The 26,296-nt window shown below is 39.8% G+C and overlaps 1 protein-coding gene across 1 annotated transcript; it reads left to right on the top strand.

Moving 5' to 3' along the window:
• The first annotated feature begins 8,607 nt into the window (after window positions 1-8,607).
• GLIPR1 (GLI pathogenesis related 1) lies at window positions 8,608-25,913 on the top strand. Its single transcript, XM_028148645.2, has 6 exons — window positions 8,608-8,854; window positions 10,045-10,290; window positions 18,931-19,040; window positions 22,095-22,180; window positions 24,503-24,529; window positions 24,632-25,913. The coding sequence occupies exons 1-6, from the start codon at window positions 8,681-8,683 to the stop codon at window positions 24,778-24,780; spliced, it is 792 nt and encodes a 263-aa protein (XP_028004446.2). The 5' UTR covers window positions 8,608-8,680; the 3' UTR covers window positions 24,781-25,913.
• The last annotated feature ends 383 nt before the right edge of the window (window positions 25,914-26,296 follow it).

The following is a 26,296-nucleotide window of genomic DNA, read 5'->3' as shown; positions in this document are numbered from 1 at the left end:
GCCAATTGAACAGTGTAAACACTGATTGGGTAAGTCTCAATGCTGTTAAATTATATTGGTTACATTATCTCTTTGCCCATTTATATCCTGTGTTTCTACCTATAAACACTTGAGTTATGTTCAGATGCCTGACAAGTTTTACTTACGATGATTAACTAGCAGCATTATTCAATATGATGTAAACACTTCATAAACATACGCACTAACCTATTAATATTTATTCATTTTTTAATTTTTATTTACTTAGAAAGTAAATTTATCTTGTTTAAATGTATAATGATGTTTAAAATTTATCTATCACAATTATCTTAAGATAATTGGTATCAGGACTATTTAAAGAAAATATACTTTAATGAGGACCAAAAATTAAAAATAAAATGTAAAGAAAAAAAAAACTTAAATGGGATTTTCCTTTGAAAAATCAAAATGAAAATTTGGAAATTGAGTTCTTTCTTCCTCATATTTAACAAATGTTTAAGTGAGATGTGCAACCATGTACTAGTTCTTAGAAACAGAAAAGAATAAAATGAATGTTGATTGAGGGGATTGGAATAACTTTTTATTAAAAAGTTATATGGTAACACAAAACAGCATATTTCACTTCACATTTGACTTTCAAAGTAAATAGGAATATATATATCAGAGTTCTTTATCAATTTCCCCCAGAATTCTTGTAATACTTTGACATTTAAATCATTCTCTTTGTAAGGACTAATGAAGTCATTATTTTGTTTATTTGTTCTCCTTCAAATATTAACCAATTTAGCCCTGGCCTGTGTGTCTCAGTGATTAGAGCATTGGCCTGTGGACCAAAGGGTTTCCAGTTAATACCCAGTCAAGGACAGGTACCTGGGTTGCAGATTTGATCCCTGGCCCCCATTGGTGTGTGTGCAGAAGGCGACCAATTGATGTCTCTCTCACATCCATGTTACTCTCTCTCTCGCCCTCAATCTCAATCTTTCTCCTCTTCCATCTCCACCCATTCCACTCTCTAATAATTAATAGAAAAAATATCCTCGGGTGAGGATTAACCAAAAAAAATTTTTTAACCAATTTAATTCTAGTCAACATTTTACTTGTCAACAGCTTTTTTCTTTTTTTAATCCTCACCCAATATTGTTTCCACTGACTTTTAGAGAGAGAGGAAAGGAGGGATGGAAGGGGAGAGAGAGAAAAAAAAACATCAATGTGAGAGTGGCACATCTGATTGGTTGCCTCCTGCATGTGCTGATGCTCTAACCACTGAACACACCAGCCAGGGATGTCAACAACTTTTTAATAAATTTCTAAAATCTTAAATCTTTTATAAGAATTGCAATCTCACTCAGGTTGCAATTGATTTATTCTATTACATTTACCTTATATTGTAAGATGACAGTATGTGAAATTAACAAGAAAGCTACAAAGATATTGAGTCTTCCTGTTAGGACTAAGTGTTAGTGGTATGGGAATAGGAATGTTTGAATTGGAAATTACTCAATATACATTTATTAGCAAATGTTTCTGTGTTTGTGTGATGACTGATTTAGCTGCCCTATGCCAGCTTGTAATGTGAATGAATATGAATACTTGGATAATGAAGAGGTCTATATTTTAATTGTTACACAAGAATATGTTAGGCCCAGCCAGTGTGGGTCAGTGGTTGAATGTCGACCTATGAACTAGGAGATCATGGTTCGATTCCTGGTTAGGGCATATGCCTGGGTTGCTGACTGGATCCATAGTGAGGGGCATGCAGGAGGCAGCCCTTCAATGATTCTCTCTCATTGTTGATGATACTACCTCTCTCTCTACCTTTCTCTTCCTCTCTGAAATCAATAAAATTATATTAAACAAAATGTTAGTACAGAATCTATAGAATCTTCTAATAATGGGGATAGCGTTGTCAATAACTTCTTTCTAATTCTAATCTCATGTAAATGAGAAACTTAAATTTACTATATGGTTTGGAGAATTATAAAAAACAAAATATTGCCGAAACCGGTTTGGCTCAGTGGATAGAGCATCGGCCTGCGGACTGAAAAGTCCCAGGTTCGATTCCGGTCAAGGGCATGTACCTTGGTTGCGGGCACATCCCCAGTAGGGGGTGTGCAGGAGGCAGCTGATCGATGTTTCTCTCTCATCGATGTTTCTAACTCTCTATCCCTCTCTCTTCCTCTCTGTAAAAAATCAATAAAATATATATATTAAGAATATATATATATTATTTTAAGTATATGTCTATACACAAAGTTCCTAGTTGAAAATATTCCTAAATTCTATCAGTCCATACTTTTGTTAGTCACTATATTCATACTAATATTAATTCTTTATTTAAAACATCACTGTCTAATAGAAATATATGAAAACCACACAGGTTATTTTAAATGTTGTTGTAGATACAGTATAAAAGTAAAAAGAAGGAGGTGAAATGAATTTTTATAATAGATCTTATTTAATCCAACAGATCACAAATATTATCACTTCAACATGTAATCAATATTAAAAGTATTGAGGAGGTATTTTGCATCCTTTGTACATATCAAGTCTAAAATCCAGTGTATGTTTTACACTTAGAACACATTCCCACTGAGACCAGCTACATTTCAAGTGCTCAGTAGCCCTGGTGTAGGCTGCAGGAACAGCACCAGGTGAGAGGCTTGTGAGTCACCAGGAATGAGGAGAGCAGATGTGGAAGCAGCGGCAGGGCCAGTGCTTGCGAGATGGAAGGGAGAACACTGTGGCCAAAGAGTAAGAATTTGGAGCTAGAGCACTTCCAGGTGGAGTTTGGAAGCAGCCAGAACTCTGTTGTGTGCTTTGGGAACAGCGCCAGGTGTCTGACCAAGCGGGTCAGACCAAACCTGGGTTCAGCAACCTCAGTTCTTGGGTTCTGGCCAGGAAAGAATTCAGAGCAAGACCCAAACTGTAAGAGAACACTTATTGGGTGAATTATGCAGGTAGTAACAGTAATTGTTGGAAGAAATGGGCGTAGGACACCAGTTACAGAGGTAAAGGAAGGGCCCTTGCAGCTTGGGGGCGAGGAAGCTGATGATAATGTGACTAGAGGGGAGCGGGGGAGAGAGAAGAGGAAGGGACAGGCAAGAGTGTGCTCCAAGGAGGGAGAGCAAGCTGGGTCCTAGGTCCTAAGGTTTTTAACCCTTTGCACTCGCTTGCTTTTTTCTCGATTCCTTTATTCTACTCAGGATTTAATTTTTTAAATACCCCAGATTTTACAAAGCGCGGCAGTAGAATAAAAAACTGGAGTTTCTTTTCATACAAACTTATTTATTTGGACTTTTTTATATTTCAAATTATTGATACATTCAAAGAGTAATTTTAATCTTGACATCCGAGTGCAAAAGGTTAAGGGCAGAGATTTTATGGGAGGTCCCAGTAGATCTCAGTAGAACATTCAGCAGTTTTCCAGGTGTGTCCTTTCAGGGTTGGGGTCTCCACTGATTGGTTCGCACTAAGAGGGGGTCTTTATTCAGTGCAGTTGGTCCTGAGGCTGGTTTTGTTGCTTATTTGGGCCTGGAGCTGAAATACAACTGAGGCTTAGATGTTATCTCTAGGGAGGAAAGTCAGGGGATCCAAACCTCATTGCCAGTGACATTCTAGGGGAGGAAAAGTCACCCTGGGGGCGGGAAGGGGGAGAGGTCCCACCCTACAATTGTCCTTTGCTAGGCACCTGGCGCTTTCCATCCTGGTGACCTTCTGTACCTGGCCCACCGTCCTTGCTCTGCTCATGGCTGTCTAACTGCCTACAACTCCAGCTGGTAAGGCCCAGGATATTTATATGTGAATTATTTATTCAAATCAATGAAGTCGAGTTGTGGGCAGAGTGTTAGATAATTCAAATGGAGACAAAGACAGTTGCAGGGGAGGTCTGAGGATGATGATGGCAAAAGTAGAATTCAGTATAAATGAATATCATACCCCTCAAAGAAACACAGAGGAAAGGCTGTGTAGCAATGGTCTGGAAGCAGCAGTACAAAGCTGGGAGGATTTGGGTCCCAACATCCTAAGATACAGTGAATGAGAGTGACTGAGTGCCTTCAGCCTAAGCAGTTAGCCACAGAGCAGATGTCATCAGGGCACAGAGAATCATCATGATGTAAAATCGGTCCTCCAACTTTGGCCATATCTGAGAAACACTGTGGACGGCTGCTTAAAAGCACTGGATGGGTTGGTACAGGGTGGGTATTCTAATGCACAAGATGTGTGAGTCATTGGTATAAAGAAGAAAGATAACCCTGAGTTTAATTCACTTCTTTACTAACTGTGTGAACTTGAACAAATTACTTAATGCTGGCCCTCAATTTCCTCATCAAAAATGCAGCATTATAATACAGACTCTCTAGGATTACAATGAAGTAAACAGTAACTGAGAACATGCTGGGCCATGAGATGAAAAGTGTAAGGCCATGGATCACTGTCCTAGGAATTGGCAGAAGATAGCTGCCCTCTGAGTAGGTGGAATAGTCCAACATACAACTATTAGACTTCCTCAGTCTTGAACAGAGTAGAAGCTAACCAGCAGAAGATGAAGGCATGTTGTTATTGGTAACGGCACACCAGCTCTCTCTGTCCACAAAAGAGCTGATTTTCCTGCACACAATTTGCCGTTTGTACAAAGATCTTTGTACAGCTTCCGAGTAGCTGCTAGAGTGGCTGCTGAAGCCTGTGAGTCACCCTCTGAATCACCCCAGCAGAGAGGCCCTGCAGGAACCGAGAGAGTGCAGAGCAAGAACTTACTCAAATCAGAACAGCATGACTCCATGGAGAAACAGAAAAGGGAACACCAGGCCGATTATATGCTGAATTGAGCTAACTCACATTTGGACCATTACAAATTAAGAAATGCAGCAAAGAGCATGTGAACCTTCAGTAGATATTTCTCTCTGAGACATGTCTATGCTAAAGAAAGTTTTGAGAATTATTGCTAGGAAAAGTATAGCAATGTTTAAGAGCTTAGAAATGTCGGGTACTCAGTTCTCATTGTAAAATTACCTTTGAATTCATATCTTAAAAAGCAACTACTCTGTTTAAGAATAAAGCAGAATTGATCCCAGTGTTTGTAAATTTGGTTTGGATGCTCTCTCCTGTTAAATGATACAGCATATCAAGGGCAACAGTTAGGAATTCCACTGTGACTGCTTCTTCGTTCCGAGAATTTATTTTGTTCTCTAGATTTCACAGATGAGTGAGATCATGTGATACTTGTCTTTCTCTGATTGGCTTATTTCATGTACATAATGCTCTCCAGGTCCCTCCATGCTGTCTCAAAGGGTAAGAGATCCCTTTTTTATAGCTGCATAGTATTCCATGGTGTAAATGTACCACAGTTTTTTTTATCCACTCATCTACTGATGGGCACTTGGGCTGTTTCCAGATCTTAGCTATTGTAAATTGCATTGCTATGAACATAGGGGTGCATACATTCTTTCTGATTGGTGTTTCGGGTTTCTTATAATATATTCCTAGAAGTGGGATCCCTGGGTCCAATGGCAGTTCCATATTTATTTTTCTGAGGAAACACCATACTGTTTTCCATAAGGGCTGCAACAGTCTGCATTCCCACCAGCAGTGACTGCTTCTTTGGAGAAACTATGCCTTGAGGTCAGCTAAAGTTAAGATGCTATAAACTAATCCTAGAATGCAAAGGGAGGAAAAGGAGGAAGTACTTAATTATGTATATGGACAAAACACTCTCTTTGACCAAACTTTAGTCAGATTTCTCTAAGCCCTGTTCTGAAGGAGGCCTCAGTCTTGCTCCCTCCCCCATCCTTGCCAGACCTGCATAGACCAGTGTCAGCGAGAATCCTGCCATGTCAGCTTAGAGAAAATATCTCCCATCCTTGATATCTGATCACTCTCAATATGTAACCAAATTCCTTAGTCCCCACCCTTGATATCTGATCACTCTGGACTGCTCTTAGTAATTTTCCATCCACTCATTTCCCTCCCCCCAACTCCCACTCTACCCCTTGGCTGTAAATCTCCAGCTGTCTTTATTGTATTAGGAATTGAGCACAATTTATGCGGAGGTCTCTTTTTCCTATTGCAGTATTTTCTGAATAAAATCTATCTTTGTTGCTTTAACTTTGTTGCTGGCTCTGGTTCTCTGATAATATGCACAACCTGATACATATATACACAGAGTTCTGATGTTTAAAATAATATATAGTCTTAATGCCCATATGATGATGATAGCAATAGAAATTAGTTCAAGTTCTAAGAGGGTTATTGGGTACTCTATATTTGAAATAGTTAAAACACAGCTTATTATCTAGTAATTTTCTTTTTAGGAGTCAATCCTACTAAATATGGAATATGCCCTATGTATAAAGATACCCACAGTAGCATTATTTATAATAAAGAAAAATGGAAAGAAATCTGAATAGCCAACACTAACTTGTTATGTAAATTACAATGTATGCCTTTGAGGAAGCATGGTGAGACCCTCAAAATGTTTGTAAGTGTCACAGTAACCCAAAACATACTTATGAGATTATGGTAAGTAGAAAAAATCAGGATTATATAAAATTGTGACCTCGTTTAGCAAACGAATCTCTGCATGTGCGATATAATTTGCATCAAGTCCACTGTGAATCTAGAGCAGTAATTTTTATGGTGCCAAGATCTAGTTTTCTAACAATGAGCTTATGTTCCATGGTGAACGTCCTCTCAGTGCACCTATGTACTGGTCTACTTATAACTGGGGTAACTGAAGGGAAGCAATGATGGTAATAGTTCACCTGTACAATACTGTGTGTCAGGGCACTTTCTAAGATTTTTTTACAAATAATTTCTTATCTACCCAATAAGGAGGTACTTTTATTATCCCAATTTTACAGAGAAGGAAGCCAAGGCCCAGGCAAGTAAAAAGCCCAAAGACATACTGCCAGTACACAGGACTTGATTTGGACCCAGACAACTTAAAGAACGTGGGCTCTTACCAATGAGAAACAGGATTTGCAATCAGACAGACCCTCTGTTAGCCTCTTACTAGTGTCATGTTCTTGGTCCAATTATTTAACCTCCCCTTGTCTCAGTATTGCCATCTGTGCAAATAATAATGTATATCTCACACAATTACTGTGAGAGATAGTGAGGTAATGAATATGAAAATAAAAAACCCCAGCTCGATGCTTGTCATCGCTGCTGCCAACTGACCTGAACTGACACGGCCTCCAGAGTCAGGCTCTTTTCATAAAAGGGGGAGCCTCATGCAGTGGAGCTGGTCTATCAAAGGCTATTTCCCCCTCCCCCAGAACCTCAATATTTGATGGTATGCTAGTATGAAAGCAAGTCTTGGACAAGTGCTGCTAAATATATAAACATTCATTAGCAAACAGAACACAGTCCTGTTCTGTCCTTGGACACTCCAATCATACAATTCTAGGAGAGGCTCGCTTGAAATTCATTCTGAAGCCAGGACTGGCCAGGTCTGAAGTCAGGTCTGAGTCAAGGCCGGGGACAGGAGCCTCTGAGACAGGTCTCTGGAGTGCTGTGCTTGGCTTTTTCTTTACCTCCTTTACGCAACGGCAGGAGGGTGTGTTCCGTCTTCTTACAAACCATCACTGAGCACTACTCATTTCACCAAAGGAAATCACTCTTGAACATTACCTAATCTACCAAACAAACTGCGGTGTCTATTTCTATAACCTTCCTGTCTTTGGAGTGTGGGTTTCTGGTTGTTCAGAGGATGTGAAGTAGATAGAGTTAACTTGCAACACTGGCATATATAAAACTGGCTTATCTCAAGTCACTATGGTATGAAGTGTTATCACACAGACACAGCGGCAGTCATGTGTTTGTATTTGATTGGCAAATATCATAGTCTTTCTCCCTTTCTGGATTCTTTGTCTTTGTCCATTCCCACCCAGGCATCCTCATTCTCAATGTAATGGGTGACTAGAGCCTTTTGGAATATTTTATACTCCTTTTGGAATATTTTATACTCCTTTTGGAATATTTACTACTAAATATTTTACTAGTAAAATATAATCAGAGAGATATATATAGAGGTATAAAGAATTACACATCATTTCTCCCCAAGAAATAAGAGAGCTCATCATATATTTAAAAGGACAAATCTAGGTCAAGTTATGATGTTAACTAGATACTCCAAAAAGAAAAAAAAATTGTTTTTTAAAAAATGTTTTGAGAGAGAGAGGGAGGGAGAGGAAGAAACATCCATCAGCCACCTCCTGCATGCCCCCTACTGGGGATCGAACCTGAAACCTTGGCATGTGCCTCCACCAGGAATTGAATTGGGGACCTCTTTCTTGGTGCCAGGGATGATGTTCAACCTACTAAGCCACGCTGGCCAGGGCCCCCCGGAAAAGTTTTTCAAAAGCATTTCTACAAGTAAGAGATATGTTTTTATTTAACCAGCAGAACCTCTGTAAAAACTGAAACTGTTATTTCTGGAGATTCCAGAGTTTCCTTTGGAAATATCCCCCAACTCAGACAAAAGTCTGACTCAGCCTCATAAAAATCTGTGTTGTAATAGGTGCACTGAGAACCACTGAAAACAGGGTTAAAAGCAGCACACCATATATGGAGAAACCCATATCTTCAAACTTGTCACTCGTGTCCTACTTTCCTATTTCTCAAAGCCGAAGTGGGCTGTGTTTTGCAAAACCGAGACACGCACAGACAGAACCTGCGGTGGCTCCGCGCCAGGTGCCCGAGCATGCGAGTCACCCTTGCTCTGACAGCCTGGGCGGTTTCCGTGGTCTCCAGTTACACATATTCAGCGAGTGGTTTACCAGATATCGACAATGCAGCGTTTATCAGAGACTGTGTTCACTTTCATAACAAGCTCCGATCAGAGGTGAAGCCGGCAGCCAGTGACATGCTGTACATGGTAAGGAAAAGACCAGTGTTTGTGGCATAAGTCAATCAAAAACAACGAATGTGTGCTGATTTGTGGAGGTGAATCCTTGGTAACCCTGGATGCTGTTGTTTGTGTTGTGTGTGTTTTTGTGATTAATGTGCTCAGTAAATTTACAGTCTGTGATCGAAACAAACCCGGTGCCACTGTCTGTCAACAGCTGGGCAAATACATTTTACTTCTCTTTGTGGTCACTTCCTCCCCTCTGGGCATAGACAGACTGCACTTCTCTTTTTGTCTTTTGTTCCCTTTTCATTTTTGTGAGGGTTTTTGTGTTTGTTTGGCTCTAAGTGTAATTGTTTGTGGCCAGCAGAGTACTGACTTTCTCAGGAAGACAGCAAATGGAGATGGGGACACATCAGATTTTGATTCACTCGAGTTTGGGTTTGAATCCATTCTGTGGCTTTGAGCTGTTTTTAGCCTTTCTGAGCTCCTTAAGGTGTCAAGTATTGTGGTTATTACATTTTCTAAAAGATGTTAAACAGCACACAGTATTTTGCACATACGGATAGCTCTTGCTTTTAGAAAGTTCTCTTTATGCCACTTTGCTTTATGAAAAGGCCTACATCCCTACCTGTTTTGTCCAACTGAAAGACACCTGAAGAGGGTCTTCCCTTCTATGAAAAACGAGTGAAAGCAAAAGGAGTGTTCAGTGTTGGTTTCACAGCTGTACGTACAGAGGCAGCTTGCACCCTGGCAAGCTCCTCCCAGGAGCTACACTCAGCGTCACAGCGTCAAGGTTTGACCCATGTCTGTGGGCATTTGTGCTTTATTTCCATTCATTTTGTGCATCAGTAGCAAGACGTGTCCTAAGGTAATTGCTTTTTCGCTTTACCCCGATTTTGGCTAACCAAAGTGTTCATAGGTCTGCTCTACTTTTGGATAGCCAGGGAAACCTGTAACAGATCTTCCGTGAAATGTTGGTCTGTGTCAATCACCCAGATTCTAAATTCCACGAAATCAGATGCTCGTGCTTCCTAGTAGTCCTAGTTATTACTTGAAGACCATGCCTACATAGAGGACCATGTGCAGTGGTTCTTTCTCTATTCTTGTCATCACACCTCATTCCCCATTTAAATTCCCACTTTGCTCCCTCCAGTTACATTGTTGCATATATAGATTCCATTCTTGACCCTCTTGTTGTTTAATATTTATTTTTGCAGACCTGGGACCCAGTGCTAGCCCGAATTGCAAAAGCATGGGCAAGAAAATGTCAGTTTTCACATAACGTACAGCTGAAGACACCCCACTTGCTGCACCCAAATTTCACGTCACTGGGAGAAAACATCTGGAGTGGGACTCAGTCCATCTTTTCTGTGTCTTCAGCCATCACAAGCTGGTACAATGAGGTTGAATACTATGACTTCAAGACTCGGGAATGCAGCAAGGTCTGTGGCCATTACACTCAGGTAAGCATCTCCGCTGTATTCTCTTGAGACCATCTTTTCAAGGGTGAGGCCAAAACTGGAACCTAGTGTTAAGAAAATATACAGGAAGCTAGTATAGCTGTCAATACGACAGAGTTGGGATTGCAGGTTTACTCTTAAAAATAAATAAATGGAAGAGTCCAATAGCAGAGTTGGTGGTTGAACAGTTTAGTTAAGTGGACATAGGTGACATATGAAGGCCCACCATGGCTTGGAATGATTTTGATAACAGCTCTCTTCCCATGGTGCTTTATTCCCTTTGTAAGCAATCTCAGGGCCTTAAGAGTGGCTGGTGAAGTACGAGTGCTCTATGAAAGGTGAGGCTGTTGTTTTGGAACTACAAAATTGGGAGAAATGAGCCTCTCAGACAGAAGTATCAATAAGAATTGATGCTTTCATATTCTCCAATTCTTTCAAATGTGGATCAAGAGCTTATCAAGTGTCACAAAAGGAGAAAAAAAAATTACACCCCCTAGAGAGAGACCAACATGTAAACCAAAAGCCACAGTATAAACAATGCTGTGGCTTTTCTGCCCCCAAATCAATATTAGTCCCAAAGCAACATTCAGAGCCTCCCATTGAGATTTTGTTGTTGTTTTGTTTTTCACTCAAGCTGGTTTTAGCTCCTTAACCCTAACTCAGGTTGGCAACTTTATGGGAAGAAGTTCCTAGGTAGTGTCTTCCGAAGTCTCCTCCATAGGCTACTTTCTGGACTGGACATGGGTGTGTGTGTCTGTGTGTGTGTTTCTTTATTTTATTTTTCCATCACCATTTATCCCCTCTATGCCCTCTTCTACACCCCTCCCCCTGCCACAATCACCACACTGTTGTCCATGTTCATGAGTTCTCTCTCTTTTATGCTCAATCCCGCCACCCCACCTCACCCCACCCCACCCCACCTCACCCCACCACAACCCACCCCATCTCATCCCTCCCCACCCCACCCCACCCCACTCCACTCGAGCTGTCTGCTTGCTGGACATGTTTTGTTTACTTAAGTTTATTTCCTGGTAGTCCTTGTTAAACCAGGAACTAAAGGGACTTAATCTATGTTGGACAGGTTTGAATGAGCAAGAATGTGTTGAAATGAGGTATGATGGCAAAAACATTCCTAACATGAGTTTTTAAAGAGCAAATGTTATTAGAAAAACTCTTAATACAGTTCAGCTCTATAAAGCCTTTGACTTCACTGGTATTGTTATAGGTAAAACAAAGTAAGCACAGATACAAAGAGGTTATGATTGTATGATGAGGACAGGACAGATTTCAGTGAAATTTTCATACTGTAAGCAAGGAGGGGCTATGAAGTCATCAGTAGCATTATGTCCATTTCTTGGAAAATAAGTAAGGTTCCCCTAAATTTATTCCATAAACCATCAATTTTGGTTTATGTTTACAAATAAAATTAACCAGGGAATAAATTTAGTTGGGTTCCCACAAGTCCTAGAGGACAAGAAAGCTAAATCCAGATTGCCTACAAGTGGTACTTGGTAACATTATGCATTATGGTGTTTGTATTGTTTGTTTATTTGGTTAATCTTCACCTGAGGACATTTTTGCTATTGGTTTTTAGAGAAAGTGGAAGGGACGGAGAGAGAGACTTCCATGTGAGAGCAATACATCAATTGGTTGCCTCCCACATGCTCCCTGACCAGGGATAGGGATCAAGCCTACAACCCAGGTAAAGCCTTAGATAGGGAATCTAACCACTGAACAACACCAGCCCGGGTGCATGATGGTGTTTAAATCTCCAGAAATAACTGCCAGTTTGAGGAGGCCAACTCTCCTACAAGCAGCGTTTAAGCTTCTACCCTACACCAGGCACTTGGTAAGGCACTGGTCATATGTCTTAGTACACGTTCCTAAAAACAGAACTTGAAACAATAGCTTATGTGTTAACACTTTACTGGGGAGAAGTAGGAATGAGGAGACCTGGGGAGTGAGCCAGGGAATGAAGGATTCAGCAGGGAATGGCCCTGACCTTAGGAGTTGACCTTCTTTGAAGAGAGGCATATGTGTAAATGGACATATAACAAACTGTGCGGCTAGTGCTATTTGGAGAAACTGACAGAGTGCCCTTGAGCAAAGAGGACAGAGCCACTTATCTGGCCAAAGGGAGGTGTGGAGACACAGGAGTTGTTCACACAGCAGGAAACATATGAGTTGATTCTTGAAAACTAAGTGAGAGGAAAGGGTAGAGAACACCAGGCAATATTAAGAAGGTATGGAAGGTGTACAATCTGTACAAATGAGCCTGGTACTTCAAAAGAATGGCCAGTAGCTTTACACACCAAATATGTAGAGATCAAAAGGCTGATACATTGGCAAAAGACTCTTAAACAATGCAAGTTAAGACACTCCATGTCTATCATCCCAGAAAGCCAAAAGTTGATTTTATATCATATAGATCTGAGATTTTAGAGATGGCCCTCCCCAAATTAACTGAGCTTACTTGTAAATGTCCCCTTTACATCCAGGGGGAGAAAGAATGGCTAATATTTTGGACACAATAAAACCCATTCCACTGCATACAGGTATCAGAGCCCAAGCTGAGTGATCCTCACCTGTTCTCTGTAGAAGACATCCTACCCCCTCTTCAGAAGAGGGGCCCTCATTCTGCGGAGCGTGTTCAGGAACCCCCTGGGTCTGGGAAGATGTACCACCAGCAATTACTCTTTTTAAAAACGTATTTTTTATTGATTTCAGAGTGGAAGGGAGAGGGGGAGAGAGAGATAGAAACATCAATGATGAGAGAGAATCACTGATCGGCTGCCTCTTGCACGCCCCGCACTGGGGATCAAACCCGCAACCTGGGCATGTGCCCTGACCAGGAATCAAACCGTGACCTCCTGGTTCATAGGTCAACGCTCAACCACTGAGCCATGTCAGCCGGGCAGCAGTTACTTTTTAAGTGAGCGTGGTGCTGAGTTCTCTATGTCTAAGATCTCATTCATTCAATTCTCACTACAAACCTTTGAGAGAAACACTAATCTCCATATATGAATGCACAGCCTCAGAAAGGTTAAGACATTGTTTTCCCAATGTCATTTAGTCAGAAGAAGAGCTGGGATTCGAATGCCAGGTTGTAAAGGTTAAATAATACAATGTCTGTAAATTATCTAGTAAATGCACTGAACAAAGAGTGCATTTCTTCCATGAGCCGGTTTTCCACCAGTTATATTGGAAGGAGGTCGGCTTGCACAAAACCTTGCTGGGAGTCAAGACTACTCAGTTGCCATTTTAAATTCATGCTTGGAACAACTTCAAGTGGGTATTATAACCTCCCATTTATTGTCATCTTCTATTAATAAAAAGCAAGCTATTTTCAGATTTGGGCTTGTGGAGGGTGGTTGTATAAAGACAATAGATCCAGATCCATTATTACCTCACAAAGGTGTGATACTTCTTAAAATGCGAACACGTTAGCTATCTTCATGAAAGATGATTTGTCTTTTGGAATAATTTTGGTATAATAACATGGCAGAGTATTTACATTACATATTTTATTGCCGACAGTTCAGCTTTGTAAAGTCTGAAAATAGTTTTACTTCTGTATCTGGGCGGGGCAGCAGCTTAGGTTTGACAGTGTTGAGGATGCCCTCTATTGGTCTCATTTTTGTGTTTATATCCTTCTCCACCCCACCCCAACCCTCTAGAAATTTTTGTTATTTTTTACTCTCACAGAAACAAAGGAACTGTGACATGTTTCCCAGTTTTTCTAGCTGGCTTTTTATGTTACAAGGTCACCATACCCCTGGTAATGAGCCAGATGGACTCATACTGAGAATTGAAAGGGTGGGAAGGGGTTGTTAGCCAGACGGGAGATACATGCCTGCCCCCACTTAGTTCCCCAAATGCAGTGTTTTTGTGAGAAAGGTAAGAGAGTCCTTCCTGGTTCTGCTAAAAGAAAAAGCACACTGAAGGCATTTTGCTTAGGGCATGAACTATCCTCACTGCACTGCTAGGTCAAGCAAATTAGGTTCCAATGCTCATCTATAGAAATCAGGGCAATACCTATTTATTGACTTGTTATGAGGTTAAACATGATGTTGCATGTAAAGTGCTTAACATTACCCTGGCACTGGGTAAATTCTCAATGAGTAGCTCTTTTTTTTTTTTTTATAGTTATGTTTATTGTCTACCATATTGAAAGACAAAAAAAAAGCATGCAATAGGAATCTGACAATAAAAAAGTTTCAAAAATTTTAAAGCAGAAAAAATTATTTATAAGAGAATTAAAAATGAACATTTGCTGAGTGCTTGCTATGTACCAGAAGCTGTTCTAAGCATTTTCTTATTAGCCCATTTAAAACGTCAAAATAAGCCTGTGGAGTTGGTGCTATCCTCATTTAATTGGAGAGGAAGCTAAGCACACAGTGAGTATATGAGCTGGAATATAAACTCGGACTTTGTCGCTCCAGAAATTAAACCCAGAATCTGAATGCCCATGAAACTTTTATTAAAAGGCCAACTTGAATGGACACACTAACTGTGGTACGTCCATGAAACAAATATTACTCAGCAATGAAAGGGAGTGGCTACTAGTGGACTCAACAACATGAATGAATCTGGAAATTTAGCTTATGCTAAATGAAAGAAGCCTGATTCAATAGCTGCATTTAAAATGATCCAATTTGTGTAACATTCTGGAAAAAGCAAAACCACATAGGCAAAAAAACAAATTAGCGATTGCTAGGGATGGAGGGTGGGATAGTGCCTGACTATAAAGGGCACAGGGAAACGTTTTGGGGTGATGGAAATGTTCTAGATCTTCATATGAATATATGCTTTTGACAAAATTCTTGGAACTGTACACATAAAAAGGATGGCTTTTACTATATGCTCATTACAACTTGACTTTTTTTAAAAAAGAGAACATCTAAACACAAAATGAATACTGACATTTTCATACTCTTATAAAAATATATGCCAGAAATATAAAAGAAAGTAGAATAAAGAACAATAGCTTAAAGCATTAAAGATACGGGGGTGGGGGGGGGGGGGGGGAGAAAGACCCAAAGATTAGGAATACTTGACATACAAAAACACTGGAAGAAATTTCTCAAAGACCAAAGGGTAAAAAATACAAGAATCAATGAAACCAAGAGGTGGTTCTTTGAAAAAAATAAACAAGACTGATAAACCCTTAACCAGATTCATCAAGAAAAAAATAAGATAGAGACAGAACCCAAATAAATAAAATCAGAAATGAATGAGAAGTAACAACTGATACCAAAGACATACAAGGGACTGTAAGAAAATATTATGAACAACTATATGCCAACAAACTGGATAACCTAGGCAGAATGGATAAATTCCTAGAAACATACATTCTTCTAAAACTGAATCAGGAAGAATCCAAAAGTCTGAATAGACAGACAGATTACAACCAGTGAAATTGAAGCAGTAATCAAAAACTCCCAACAAATAAAAGTCCTGGACCAGATGGGTTCACAGGTTGATTTCACCAAACATTCAAAGAAGAATGAACAACTATCCTTTTCAAACTATTCCAAAAAAATTCAAGAAAAGGAGAAACTCCCATGCTCATGTTACAAGGCAAGCATTATCCTAATTTCAAAACCAGATAAAGACACAACAAAGAAAATTATAGGCCAATATATCTGATGAACATAGATGCTAAAATCCTCAAGAATATATTAGCAAACCAGATCCAGCAACATATTAAAAAGATCATAAACCACATTCAAGTGGGATTTATTCTGGGGATGCAAGGTTGGTACACTATTCACAAATCAATAAACGTGATATCACATAAAGAAATCCTAATATATAAAAAGCCAGGGGCCGTCACGACCAAAACAACTGGGCAGACAACAGAACAGCAGGCTGTGTGTGGCGACCAGGCCAGCAGAGGGGCAGTTGGGGGCAACCAGGCTTGCGGGGGGTGGCAGTTAGGGGTGATCAGGCCAGCAGGCAGAGATGGTTAGGGGCAATCAGGCAGGCAGGCAGATGAGCAGTTAGGAGCCAGTGATCCCGGATTATGAGAGGGATGTCCCGGATTGGAGAAGGTGCAGGCTGGGCTGAGGGGACGCCCCCCTGCATGAATTTTGTGCACCAGGCCTCTAGTTGAAGTATAAAACCCACAGGATCATATCAATAGATGCAGTAAAAGCACTTGACAAAATCCAGCATCCCTTTTTCTTTTCAAACTATAAGAGAATATTTATTTGGAAAATCACAAAGGTAGAAGTTATTTGTAGAAGAAATGGGCTTAAGAAACAAGTTATAGAGGTAAAGGAAGTCCCTATGAGCCTCCTACCCCACCACTGTGCCTTGGAGAAGCTCAGATTCCATTCTCATCTCCCCTCTTCCCTCACCCTATACTCTCTCCCCAGGGAGTGGTTTTTAATATTGATTTTTTCACCTAAACTTGGTCTTTTTCTGCAGCCTCAATAGCCTTGTCTTTCTCACCTTGGGTTCACAGGGATGCTGCCCTCTGCTGGAAGACTTCTCCAGGCTCTCTCAGACCCATTCCCTCCAGCTTCAGCTTCAGCTCCACCTCACTAATGGGGGGGGGGGGGGGGGAGACAGGGCCCCATGCTATGTACCTCTGAGCACCCTCTGCTTCCCCTGCACAGCATGAAACCCTATGTGATGACAGCTTTCCTTGGCATTTTGTGAAGGCACCCACTGGCTCCAGCCCATTAACCTTTGCATCCTCCATATTCAGCACAGTTCTTGTCACAGAGTTGCAAAAATTTTGAGTAAAAATAATTTAAAATGCAATATGGTATTACTGTAAAAAAAAAAAAAAGTACTTTTAATGGCTGGCTTGGCTCCAGATACCTTTTTTCTTTAGGTTCTGAGACACCAAACACTATGGTAAGAAGAGCTATAGAATTTGTGGGACCCAGTACAAAATAAAACTGTGGAGTTCCTTGTTCAAAAATAAGAGGGAAAGTACCACTAAAGGTACTAAAACGTGTGACAGTACTGAATTAAACTAAGTATGCAGCCCTCTGATCACAGGGCCCCTCCTCCCCCTGAAGCTGGCTCTGTTCTTGGTTTCCCTGTGTTACTGACCTCTCCTTTCAATCTCCTGGCTGGTGGTTGTGCTTGATCCCAGCTCTCACTTGTTTTTCTATTATCTTGGTCTATGTGGTCTGATCCAGTTACATGTCTTCCAGATTTGCATCTCTGCACTGCAGATGGTTCTATCCAGCAGCCGACTCAGTGTGCACTCAGACATTTGATAGGCATCTGAAAACACCCATGACATGGACAGAACCCCACCCATGCAACCACCCATCCTCCTCCTTGGTGATTCTCCCCATCTCAGTAAATTCTGCTTGAGCCTAAAACGTTAACTTGATTTGTATCTTTTCCTCTTAACCCCACACTCAAAGCTGTAGAGGGCCCCCTGGGAAGGCACATGGGCATTCTTTAATTATTGTCAGCTGAACCCAGTGGCGTTGGCAAAGCCATGCCCTGGGAACATGCCTTGCCAAAAGGGCAAGGGTGTTGTCAGCTTGACCTTCATTTCAGCCCATGGTGTGGGGAAGTGGGTTTTGATATCTAAATCCAGCCTAGCACCAGGAATGCTCAGGGCCTACTCAAGAACGCAAAAAAATCTCCTTTGTCTTGACCTTTTGTTGAAACTTCCTGGTATTTGGGGGTATAAAATAAACACGCTACATTGGCTCTGGGTCACTGTCTCTCCATCAGAAGAGGGCAGCGGTCCAACCGGCCCCAGCTTTTCTTTCTATCTCTGTGTCTTATTTCCTTCTTTTATTTCTCAATCCCCAGCCGCCTCTACTCATGAATTGGACCCGCTCTCTAGCCGTGCTGGACACCGAAAAGAGAGAAAATAGTTACACAAAGCAAAAGGAAATCCTATCAGCTTTACATCTAACTGGAACCATGAGCCTGATCAATTCTCAAGAACTCCACCCCACAATCCAAGTGTGACCTTCTCTTTTCTGTACCACCGAGATAGCCTCCCACATTTCCGCCCTCTTACTTCCCTCGCTCTTCTCAGTCCACTTACTTCAGAACAACCAAAGGGATCTTTCCAGGACATGAAAAAGGCCCATGACTCACATACAGACAAGACTCCCCGTGACCTGCTCTTCTGCCTCTGCCCTCGTTGCCTCTGAATCTCCTTCCCTCTCCCTCCCACCACTGGATCCCAGCTGTTCTCCTCTCCCAGCCACTCTCCTCTCAGGGCCCTCACCCTGCGTGCTCCTCCTGCACAGGGCCTCTTCCTCCTCACACAGCTGGCCTGCATGGTCCTCCTCAGTGCTGCCTCCTCCTCCTCGGGTCTCAGCTGGAATGCCACCTCCCAGAGACATTGCCCTGAACACCCAACTTAAAGCAGCCTCCTCCTCCCCCCAGTCACTCCCTATCCTGTGACCCTGCTTTATTTCTTCATTACACCAACTGTCAAAAATGATCTTTGTTATTCACACACAGACACCACTACCCTCCAAAATAATAATAATTTGCAATTCTTGTTTCCACCTGAGTTCTGAGCACCTAAAACTTCCCTGGTGGTATAAGTGTTCTACCTCACTAGAGTGACTATACCTCACCATGTTTATGAAGGCCTAATCACAATCAAATGTTAACTTTATATCTCTCGCTCTCACTCTCTCTCAGGTTGTTTGGGCAGATAGTTACAAAGTCGGCTGTGCAGTACAATTCTGTCCTACAGTTACCGGCTTACAGTTTCCCAATGCTGCACATTTTATATGCAACTACGGACCAGCGTAAGTGCTCAAATCAACCTCTTTCTAAAAAAAAAAAAAAAAATAATAATTCTATTTTACAAGTATTTATTTTCACTTTTAAAAACTTGAAATAAAGTGTATAGAAGAACAGTAATATTAGCCTTAATTCCTCTGCCTAGAAATCTACTCCATTAACATTCTAGTACATTTTTCTGTGTGTTTGTGGGGTGTGTATACACCCTTTATAAATACTACATAAATGCATATGTACATTTTTAACAGTAGCAAGACTAAAATGTTTTCAGGGACACGGGTTGGATATGGTAATAACACCACAAAATAAGAGGATTGGTGTTACTTTATATTTATTGGTTTATTGAAAACTTGGAAATTTTGCACAATTGTCAAAATAAAAATAACTCAGAATTTCTCAATGTACATAACTTATTTCATTTATTTTTGACAATTCTTTTAAATAATTATAATTTGTCTCCTTTTAGAAAATGGGAAGACACATGACCTCTCCCCCGACTTCCTTTAAAGTTTAAGTATGCCTGCTTATGCGTCATACACCTATTTAGGAAACTGAGATCGTGGAAATACATGTTTTCTATTTTTTCACTTAAAGTTATACCATGACCGTGTCCCAGGTCAATATGCTTGTATTCTGCTCCTCATGCTCCGAGCACGGCTCTAACGATGTAATCTTCACAGACTGAGACAGCTTGTTACTACCCCCTTTGCAGATAAGAAAACTGAGGCACCGACAGGTGAACCGCCTGCCAAGGTCCCTCAGTTAGGGAGTGTCGGCGAAGCCAGGCTCTGCCCTGGCTGTCTGGCCCCGGAGTCCCTGCTCTGCGTGGCACACCTGTCCTCCAGCTCCGAGTCACACCCTCACCTCCTTCCGATTGCTCAGGACAGTTTTGACCCCTCTCCTCCTGGCAGTTTCATGTCTCTCTCATCTGTATTATCCCAAACACAGACACAATGCTCTCCTTCATTCCCCTGGGCCGCTATGCTGGGTAACCGAAGAGATTATAATAACCGAAGAGTAGAGGACATGACAATGTGGACAATCAAACAGTACAGTACCCAGTAGACTTTAGCCGCCACTGCCTTGGGGACCCTTATCATGTTAATCTTGTTCTTTTGCAGACTCCCAGGGCCCTGATCCTTTATCTCTCAGGCTACCAAGGGAAACCCTAAAACTTCCTGCTTCTTTATTGGGCAGAGTACTTTAGGTCGCTTTGTCTTAATCTCTCCCCAGCTAGACAAATCCAGGCCTCGCCAGCAGCCGTTCCTCCCAAGATGAATTCTGCCATTTCCCTAGAATAGCAACTGCCTCGTTTTTTAGCTTATTTCTGAAGCTTATTTCCCCCTCTTCTTTATTATGTGTAATGCACAATTAGACAAAAAATGAAGTAGCATAAATAATTTTATTAAGAACGTAACCACTCAATGAGTATTGTGTTAACAATGAAAGATATTCCGATGATTAATGTCCATTTTGGACATCTTTTATAATTGTTATCAGAATCTCTACTACATTCCTTTGATTAATTTCCATGGCGTGGAGTAAGCATGAGGGTAAATTTAATTTCCAAAACAACCTAAATTAATGTGGAGCCAAACGAAGTTAGAACATATATTTCTGGGTGGGAAATGAGATGGTAATATGTTTCTAAAGGAGGGGTTAACTTCAGAGGTAAAAGTATTGTATTAGGGGAGGGGAGTCCCTGAACTTGGATTAGAAAAAGTAACATCTTTATTTTCACTAACCTCTACTGAAAGTAACATTTCATTATGAATGAAGAGAACACTTCATCAGCAATACCTGTGCATTCATATTGGCACTATTATATCTTTGTAAATATCACAGATATTTTCATATCACATTCTGGGTGCTGTAGATCATCGCAAAACAGTTTTTATCCATCACTGCTTTGAAATTAATATAACTATTAAACCCCCTGCTTGATTGTATTTAATATTTAATAGAGAAGTACATATTACTATATCACAAATGTTTTTACCATTTTAACAACTTTCAATTTAATTGGTTTCCTTTATACTAGCAGTCCTATAACATTTATTTTATACATTAAAAAAAAAAAACAACACTATTTTCAGAGAGTCCACAGACCCCACCAGGCAACCAAAGGGTCCCAGGCATAAAAAATTAAGAACTTCTTTCTAAAAGCAGAGTTCCAAAAAGGTCTAGTGTACCTGCAAGTTCACTGAAATAAATGCACAGCTCCGCACTGCTACTCTGCAGATCTTCATGGGGATTGAAAATGTTTGGATAGTCTCTCACTTTCTAGTCTGTGACCTTGATCAATTACTTGCACTCTGTGCCTCAGCCTCTAGCTATATAATGGGGATAAATAAATAACCGTATCTTCCTCATAGGGCTAAGGTTAATTCATTAGGACTTAGAACAGTGCCTAGCACATAAGGAAGACTCAGTAATTATTATCTATTATTCCTATCACAGCTTTTATATAAACACAAACTGCACTTTAGAAATTCCCCATGTCTTGTTTTCTTTTGTTAGGTGCTTATCCAGCCAAATGGCTCCCATCCAATAAACACCAGGGCGGCTTGTGGATGGAGGCGTCACTGTGGGTCACACCACCCTTTCTAAGATGGACACTTGCTTGGATGACAATGATCACATGGGCCAGGCAGTCAGAGGGAGCACTGCCCTGGAGCCAGAGCGATCTGGGTTTCGTTCTGACTCTGACACTATATAACTTTGTAGCTATATATATATATATAGTGATTTATTGCAAACTACTTAATCCTTAGAGCTTTAGTTTCCTTATCTATAAAATGGAAATAAAAATACCTTCCTCCCTGAGTTGTCTTAAGAATTAAATGATGTAGACCAAGACATAGGTTCACAGACACAGGCACACAGAATAAACTCTAAATATGAACAGGCTTCCATTTCTGCTTTCCTCTCTCCACTTCTCTTACCACCCTCTGAATCTGGACTTCCATCCTATGGGTTTAGTCAAGGATTCATAGTAAATTGTAATACAACAACAACAACAAACCTCTCCTAATGGACAGTTTTCTTCTACTTTATAGAGGAAATTACCCCACTTGGCCATATAAAAAAGGATCCACTTGCAGTGCTTGCCCCCAAAATGACAATTGTTTGGACAATCTGTGCGGTAAGTAAAAGAAACAATCTACCCATAATACAATGTGTTTAAACGATTGTAACTGTCTACAGTTAAGAATGCAAACCTTTGTTTTATCCTAATAGCTATTTTCAGGAATAGTTACTAGGTTGCAATCAAACCAATGGCTTATTATTGTCCTAGGACTGTATGTTTAATATAAATTTAAAGAAGCAATTAGTATCCTTTTTATTTAGCCCTAATCAGTACAACACAAAAATGACTATGGTGTTGGAAACTATAGACCCAAAATTTGCTAATTTCAGCAAGATCAAAAATTTGTATAATGAAGCTATCCAAATGAACAGTATTCTGAATTTTGTGGTACTACTTGTCCGAGGCACTCAAGGCTGCATTTTCATCTGTAGAATAAATGAAAGAAGCTGTAATGGGGCACTTCTTAAATTAGCAAAACAACAATATTTTAATGAGGATGGTGCAGAAAGCCACTGAAGGTGACCTCAAGGATGTTTTACTAAACATCCTAGCAAAATTCTGCTTTGTAATTTTGAAATAATAATCCATAACTGGCCAAGTTTATTAATAAGTTCCTCTTCCAGACACATTTCTTTTCATCCCAGTTATGTTTTTAAATTTTTTCCTATGACATGAAGAAAACTCAGTTAAGCTGTTGAAGTGGTGCAAATCCTTTTGTGTAGTACTTTAGTGTCCACATCTGTAACCCACTGACCTCCCAGAGCTCCAGGGTCAGGGTGGGGTTCTCATAATAGAGGCAGGACAGAGTGGACCGAGTTTAACCGCATAAATTTTGTTTGGCAAAAGCGTTCCACTGCTTATGTGTTTTCTAAGGCCCCTTCCAGGTCTAAAATTGCAAAATTATTTTAAATGCCCGTTCCCTTTCTCCTGATGTAAACAGTTAACTCTCATCTTCCCTCCAAGAACAATAACACTTTATTGAAAAGGTTTCTGAGCCAGTCCTTTCTCCCCAGTTCAAGCATTCTTTATTTTACTCATATCAGTTTTGTTAGGAGAACTTGGTAAAGTGTAGTCCAAGTGCAACAAACTTCTTCTCAGAGTATCAATATACCACACTTTCCGACGCATAAGATGTCTGGGCGTATAAGGTTTTCCTGGGTTAAAAAGTCGTTTTATACGCCGGAAAATACAGTATATTGGACTATATTGATGGGATTAGGTATAATGGATTAGATATATTGGACTACTGTGTTTTCTGGCGTATAAAATGACTTTTTAACCCAGGAAAATCTTATACGCCCAGTCGTCTTATATGCCGGAAAATACGGTACTTACTGAATCTTCCCTTTCATGTTGCTACAACACTACAAAGCAAATGACTATGTTTTACAAGTTAGGTTTTATAGCATAGGAGTTAAAACCATAGTTTTAGAAACAATACGCCCAGGCTTCCAGCCAAGATGGCGGCATAGGTAAATGCTGTATTCACTTCCTCCCACAAACACATCAAAATTACAACTAAACTACAGAACCACCAATGTTGAAAACTGTGTGAAGTCTAGCTGGACAGACATATATATATAACTAGAGGCCTGGTGCATGGAATTCGTGCACGGGGGGGTGGGGGGGGGGGGGGGGGGGGAGGTGTCCCTCAGCCCAGCCTGCACCATCTCCAATCTGGGACCCCTCGAAGGATGTCTGACTGCCCATCGGACATCCCTCTCACAATCCAGGACTGCCGGCTCCCAACTCCCGCTCCTTTTTGGTTCCACCACAGGATCCAATAGCAGCTAGAGTAGGACTGGTGTCAAAAAGTGTCTTGACTATAAAAGGCAAAGTTTTCTTCCTTGTGCTCCAATGTCAAATTCTGAATAAAAGCTCAGTGAAGGGAGAGGAGTAATTATGACTATGGTTGCCAAATGCCCCTATTTGTAATTTACCGACATACTGAAATGGATGAGAGAGGCCACTTTCTCTCTTTTACTGATAAACAGTATCATTCTTCTAAGGAAGGAACTATTTTCAGGAAAATATTTTAATAAATTGCTCACACTCAATATTACTAATATTTTTTATTTTAAAAATTTAATGTTTTAATTTTTATTTTAATTGGATTCATTATCTGTTAGATATGGTATGTAAAATGATTTATAGTACCGGTATATAAAAAGTTTAGTTTATATAAAAGTTGTTTTAAAAATATCAAGTGAGTACAGTTAGTACAATAAAATCTTTAAAAAGTAACCTTTGAAAATCACTGCAGTAAAGCCAAAGCAACAGTTAATGGTTATAATTAGAAACTTGGCTTTTAAAAATAAAACAAAAGCCTCCTCAGTACCTACTCTTTTAATTTTTTTCTTCTCTCTGATTTTACAGCTAGCCCACAGCGAGACAAACTCACACGTAAGTATATAGATCTTAATTGTTTCATTAAGGTCTTTGTGGATTATGTTACTGCATTATGAAAAACAGTGTTTAAGAGGATATTTTATGTTTGTTTCACAGGTTACTACTCTATTGTGTATCCAGACTGGCCGTTATATTTACGTAATAGATACCTATCTCTCTTTTTCATTGTTAGTCCACTAATACTAATCCTGGCTGCTATTATTACCATCTTGGTCAAGTACAAACATTTAGTTCTTTTGGACTAATACAATCCAGAAAAAAAAACAAAACAAAAAACAGTTTACAGACTTGCCTGGCCAGTGTTGCTCAGAGGTTGAGCATTGACCTATGAACCAGGAGGTCACTATTTGATTTCTGGTCGGGGTCCATGCCTGGGGTTGCAGGCTCAATCTCCAGAACATCGATGTTTCTCTCTGTCTTTCCCTCTCTCTTCCACTCTCCCTAAAAATCAATGGGAAAATATCCTCAGGTGAGGATTAAAAAAAGAAAAAAAGAATTACTCCTAAAATTATGCTAGACAAAGCCTGCCTGAACAGATTAGGTGCCAAGTACATAAAGACATATATACCGCTCTCTAGTACAACATTGTTCAAAAAATACATAGAGAATACAATAATTTATATTTATAAAGAATAGCCGTACATATAAATACTCTTATAAAGAAAAACACATTCAGAAAAAAATAATCAGAGTATTACTTCTTACACATAAGGCAACTAATGCCCTAGTATCTAAAAGTCCTTTATAAAAAGAGATAGCTTATTAGGTTCTAGTTCAAGGTGTGTGTGTATGTATTACTTTTTTTTCTTTTCTTTTCATCTGCTTCCATCTTAAGCTTAACTTCTTCAGCTGTGAGAGCTCCCAGTTTCTTAATCTTTGCTTTCTTAACATTTTCCTTGATGGCGGTCATGTCAATTTTAGTTTCAATAGAAGCTAGACAAATAAAAAACACAATTCTTTAGATTTTACCAAAAAAAAAATAAAGAATATATATTTAGTATAATCAGAACACTATTATAATTGGAAGGTAATGCTATAAAATATAAAGCACCTGCCATCAGCCTAAAGGAAAGTTAGAAATGTCTTTAAGAGAAAATAATAATAAAATACTTTAAAAATACATTAGTGAATATATACATAAAAATGGCATTATAGTTTAGCTATCTGAACCAATTACTGGATTTAACTGAATTCAACTACATTTTTTCCCCTTAAATCACACTTGAAATCATATTTTTACTTATATTCTTTTCTATATTTTGGTACCTTAGAGTACTCATTAATATGCCAATTTTCCATCTTGCATGCTAAAATAATTAAAAATTACATTTTAAAAATGTTTATTTATTGATGATAGAGAGAGAGAGAGAGAGGGAGAGAGAGAGAGAGAGGGAGAGAGAGGGAGAAAGAAACATCTATTTGGTGTTCCACTTATTTATGATTCATTGGTTGATTCTTGTAGGTATGTACCCTGACTGGGATTTGAACCCGCAACTTTGGTGTTATCAGGATGATGCTCTAAAAACTGAGCTACCTTGCCAGGCAAAATTATATTTCATGAAGAATATTACATGTAGTCCTTCCAGCTTCATTAATTTAATTAACTAATCAGGAAATTATAGGTCAAATATACTTCATTTAATACCCCATAAAAACTTAAAAGTTTTCTAAGTATTAGTTCAATGAATGACCAGTAGAATTTTTTAAACAAGATTTTGGTAATAAAAATAGTAATCTGGCCCTGACCGGTTTGGCTCAGTG

This window comes from Eptesicus fuscus, chromosome 7, assembly GCF_027574615.1.
Source record: "Eptesicus fuscus isolate TK198812 chromosome 7, DD_ASM_mEF_20220401, whole genome shotgun sequence".
In the NCBI taxonomy this organism is placed as follows: domain Eukaryota; kingdom Metazoa; phylum Chordata; class Mammalia; order Chiroptera; family Vespertilionidae; genus Eptesicus; species Eptesicus fuscus.
This window is presented reverse-complemented; position numbering and strand designations above follow the sequence as displayed.

Excerpts from the sequence above, each read along its gene's own strand:
- GLIPR1 (XM_028148645.2), top strand. The coding sequence starts at position 8,681 with ATGCGAGTCACCCTTGCTCTGACAGCCTGGGCGGTTTCCGTGGTCTCC. Across the intron at positions 8,855-10,044 it reads CCAGTGACATGCTGTACATG|ACCTGGGACCCAGTGCTAGC; the intron begins GTAAGGAAAAGA and ends TTATTTTTGCAG. Across the intron at positions 10,291-18,930 it reads TCTGTGGCCATTACACTCAG|GTTGTTTGGGCAGATAGTTA; the intron begins GTAAGCATCTCC and ends ACTCTCTCTCAG.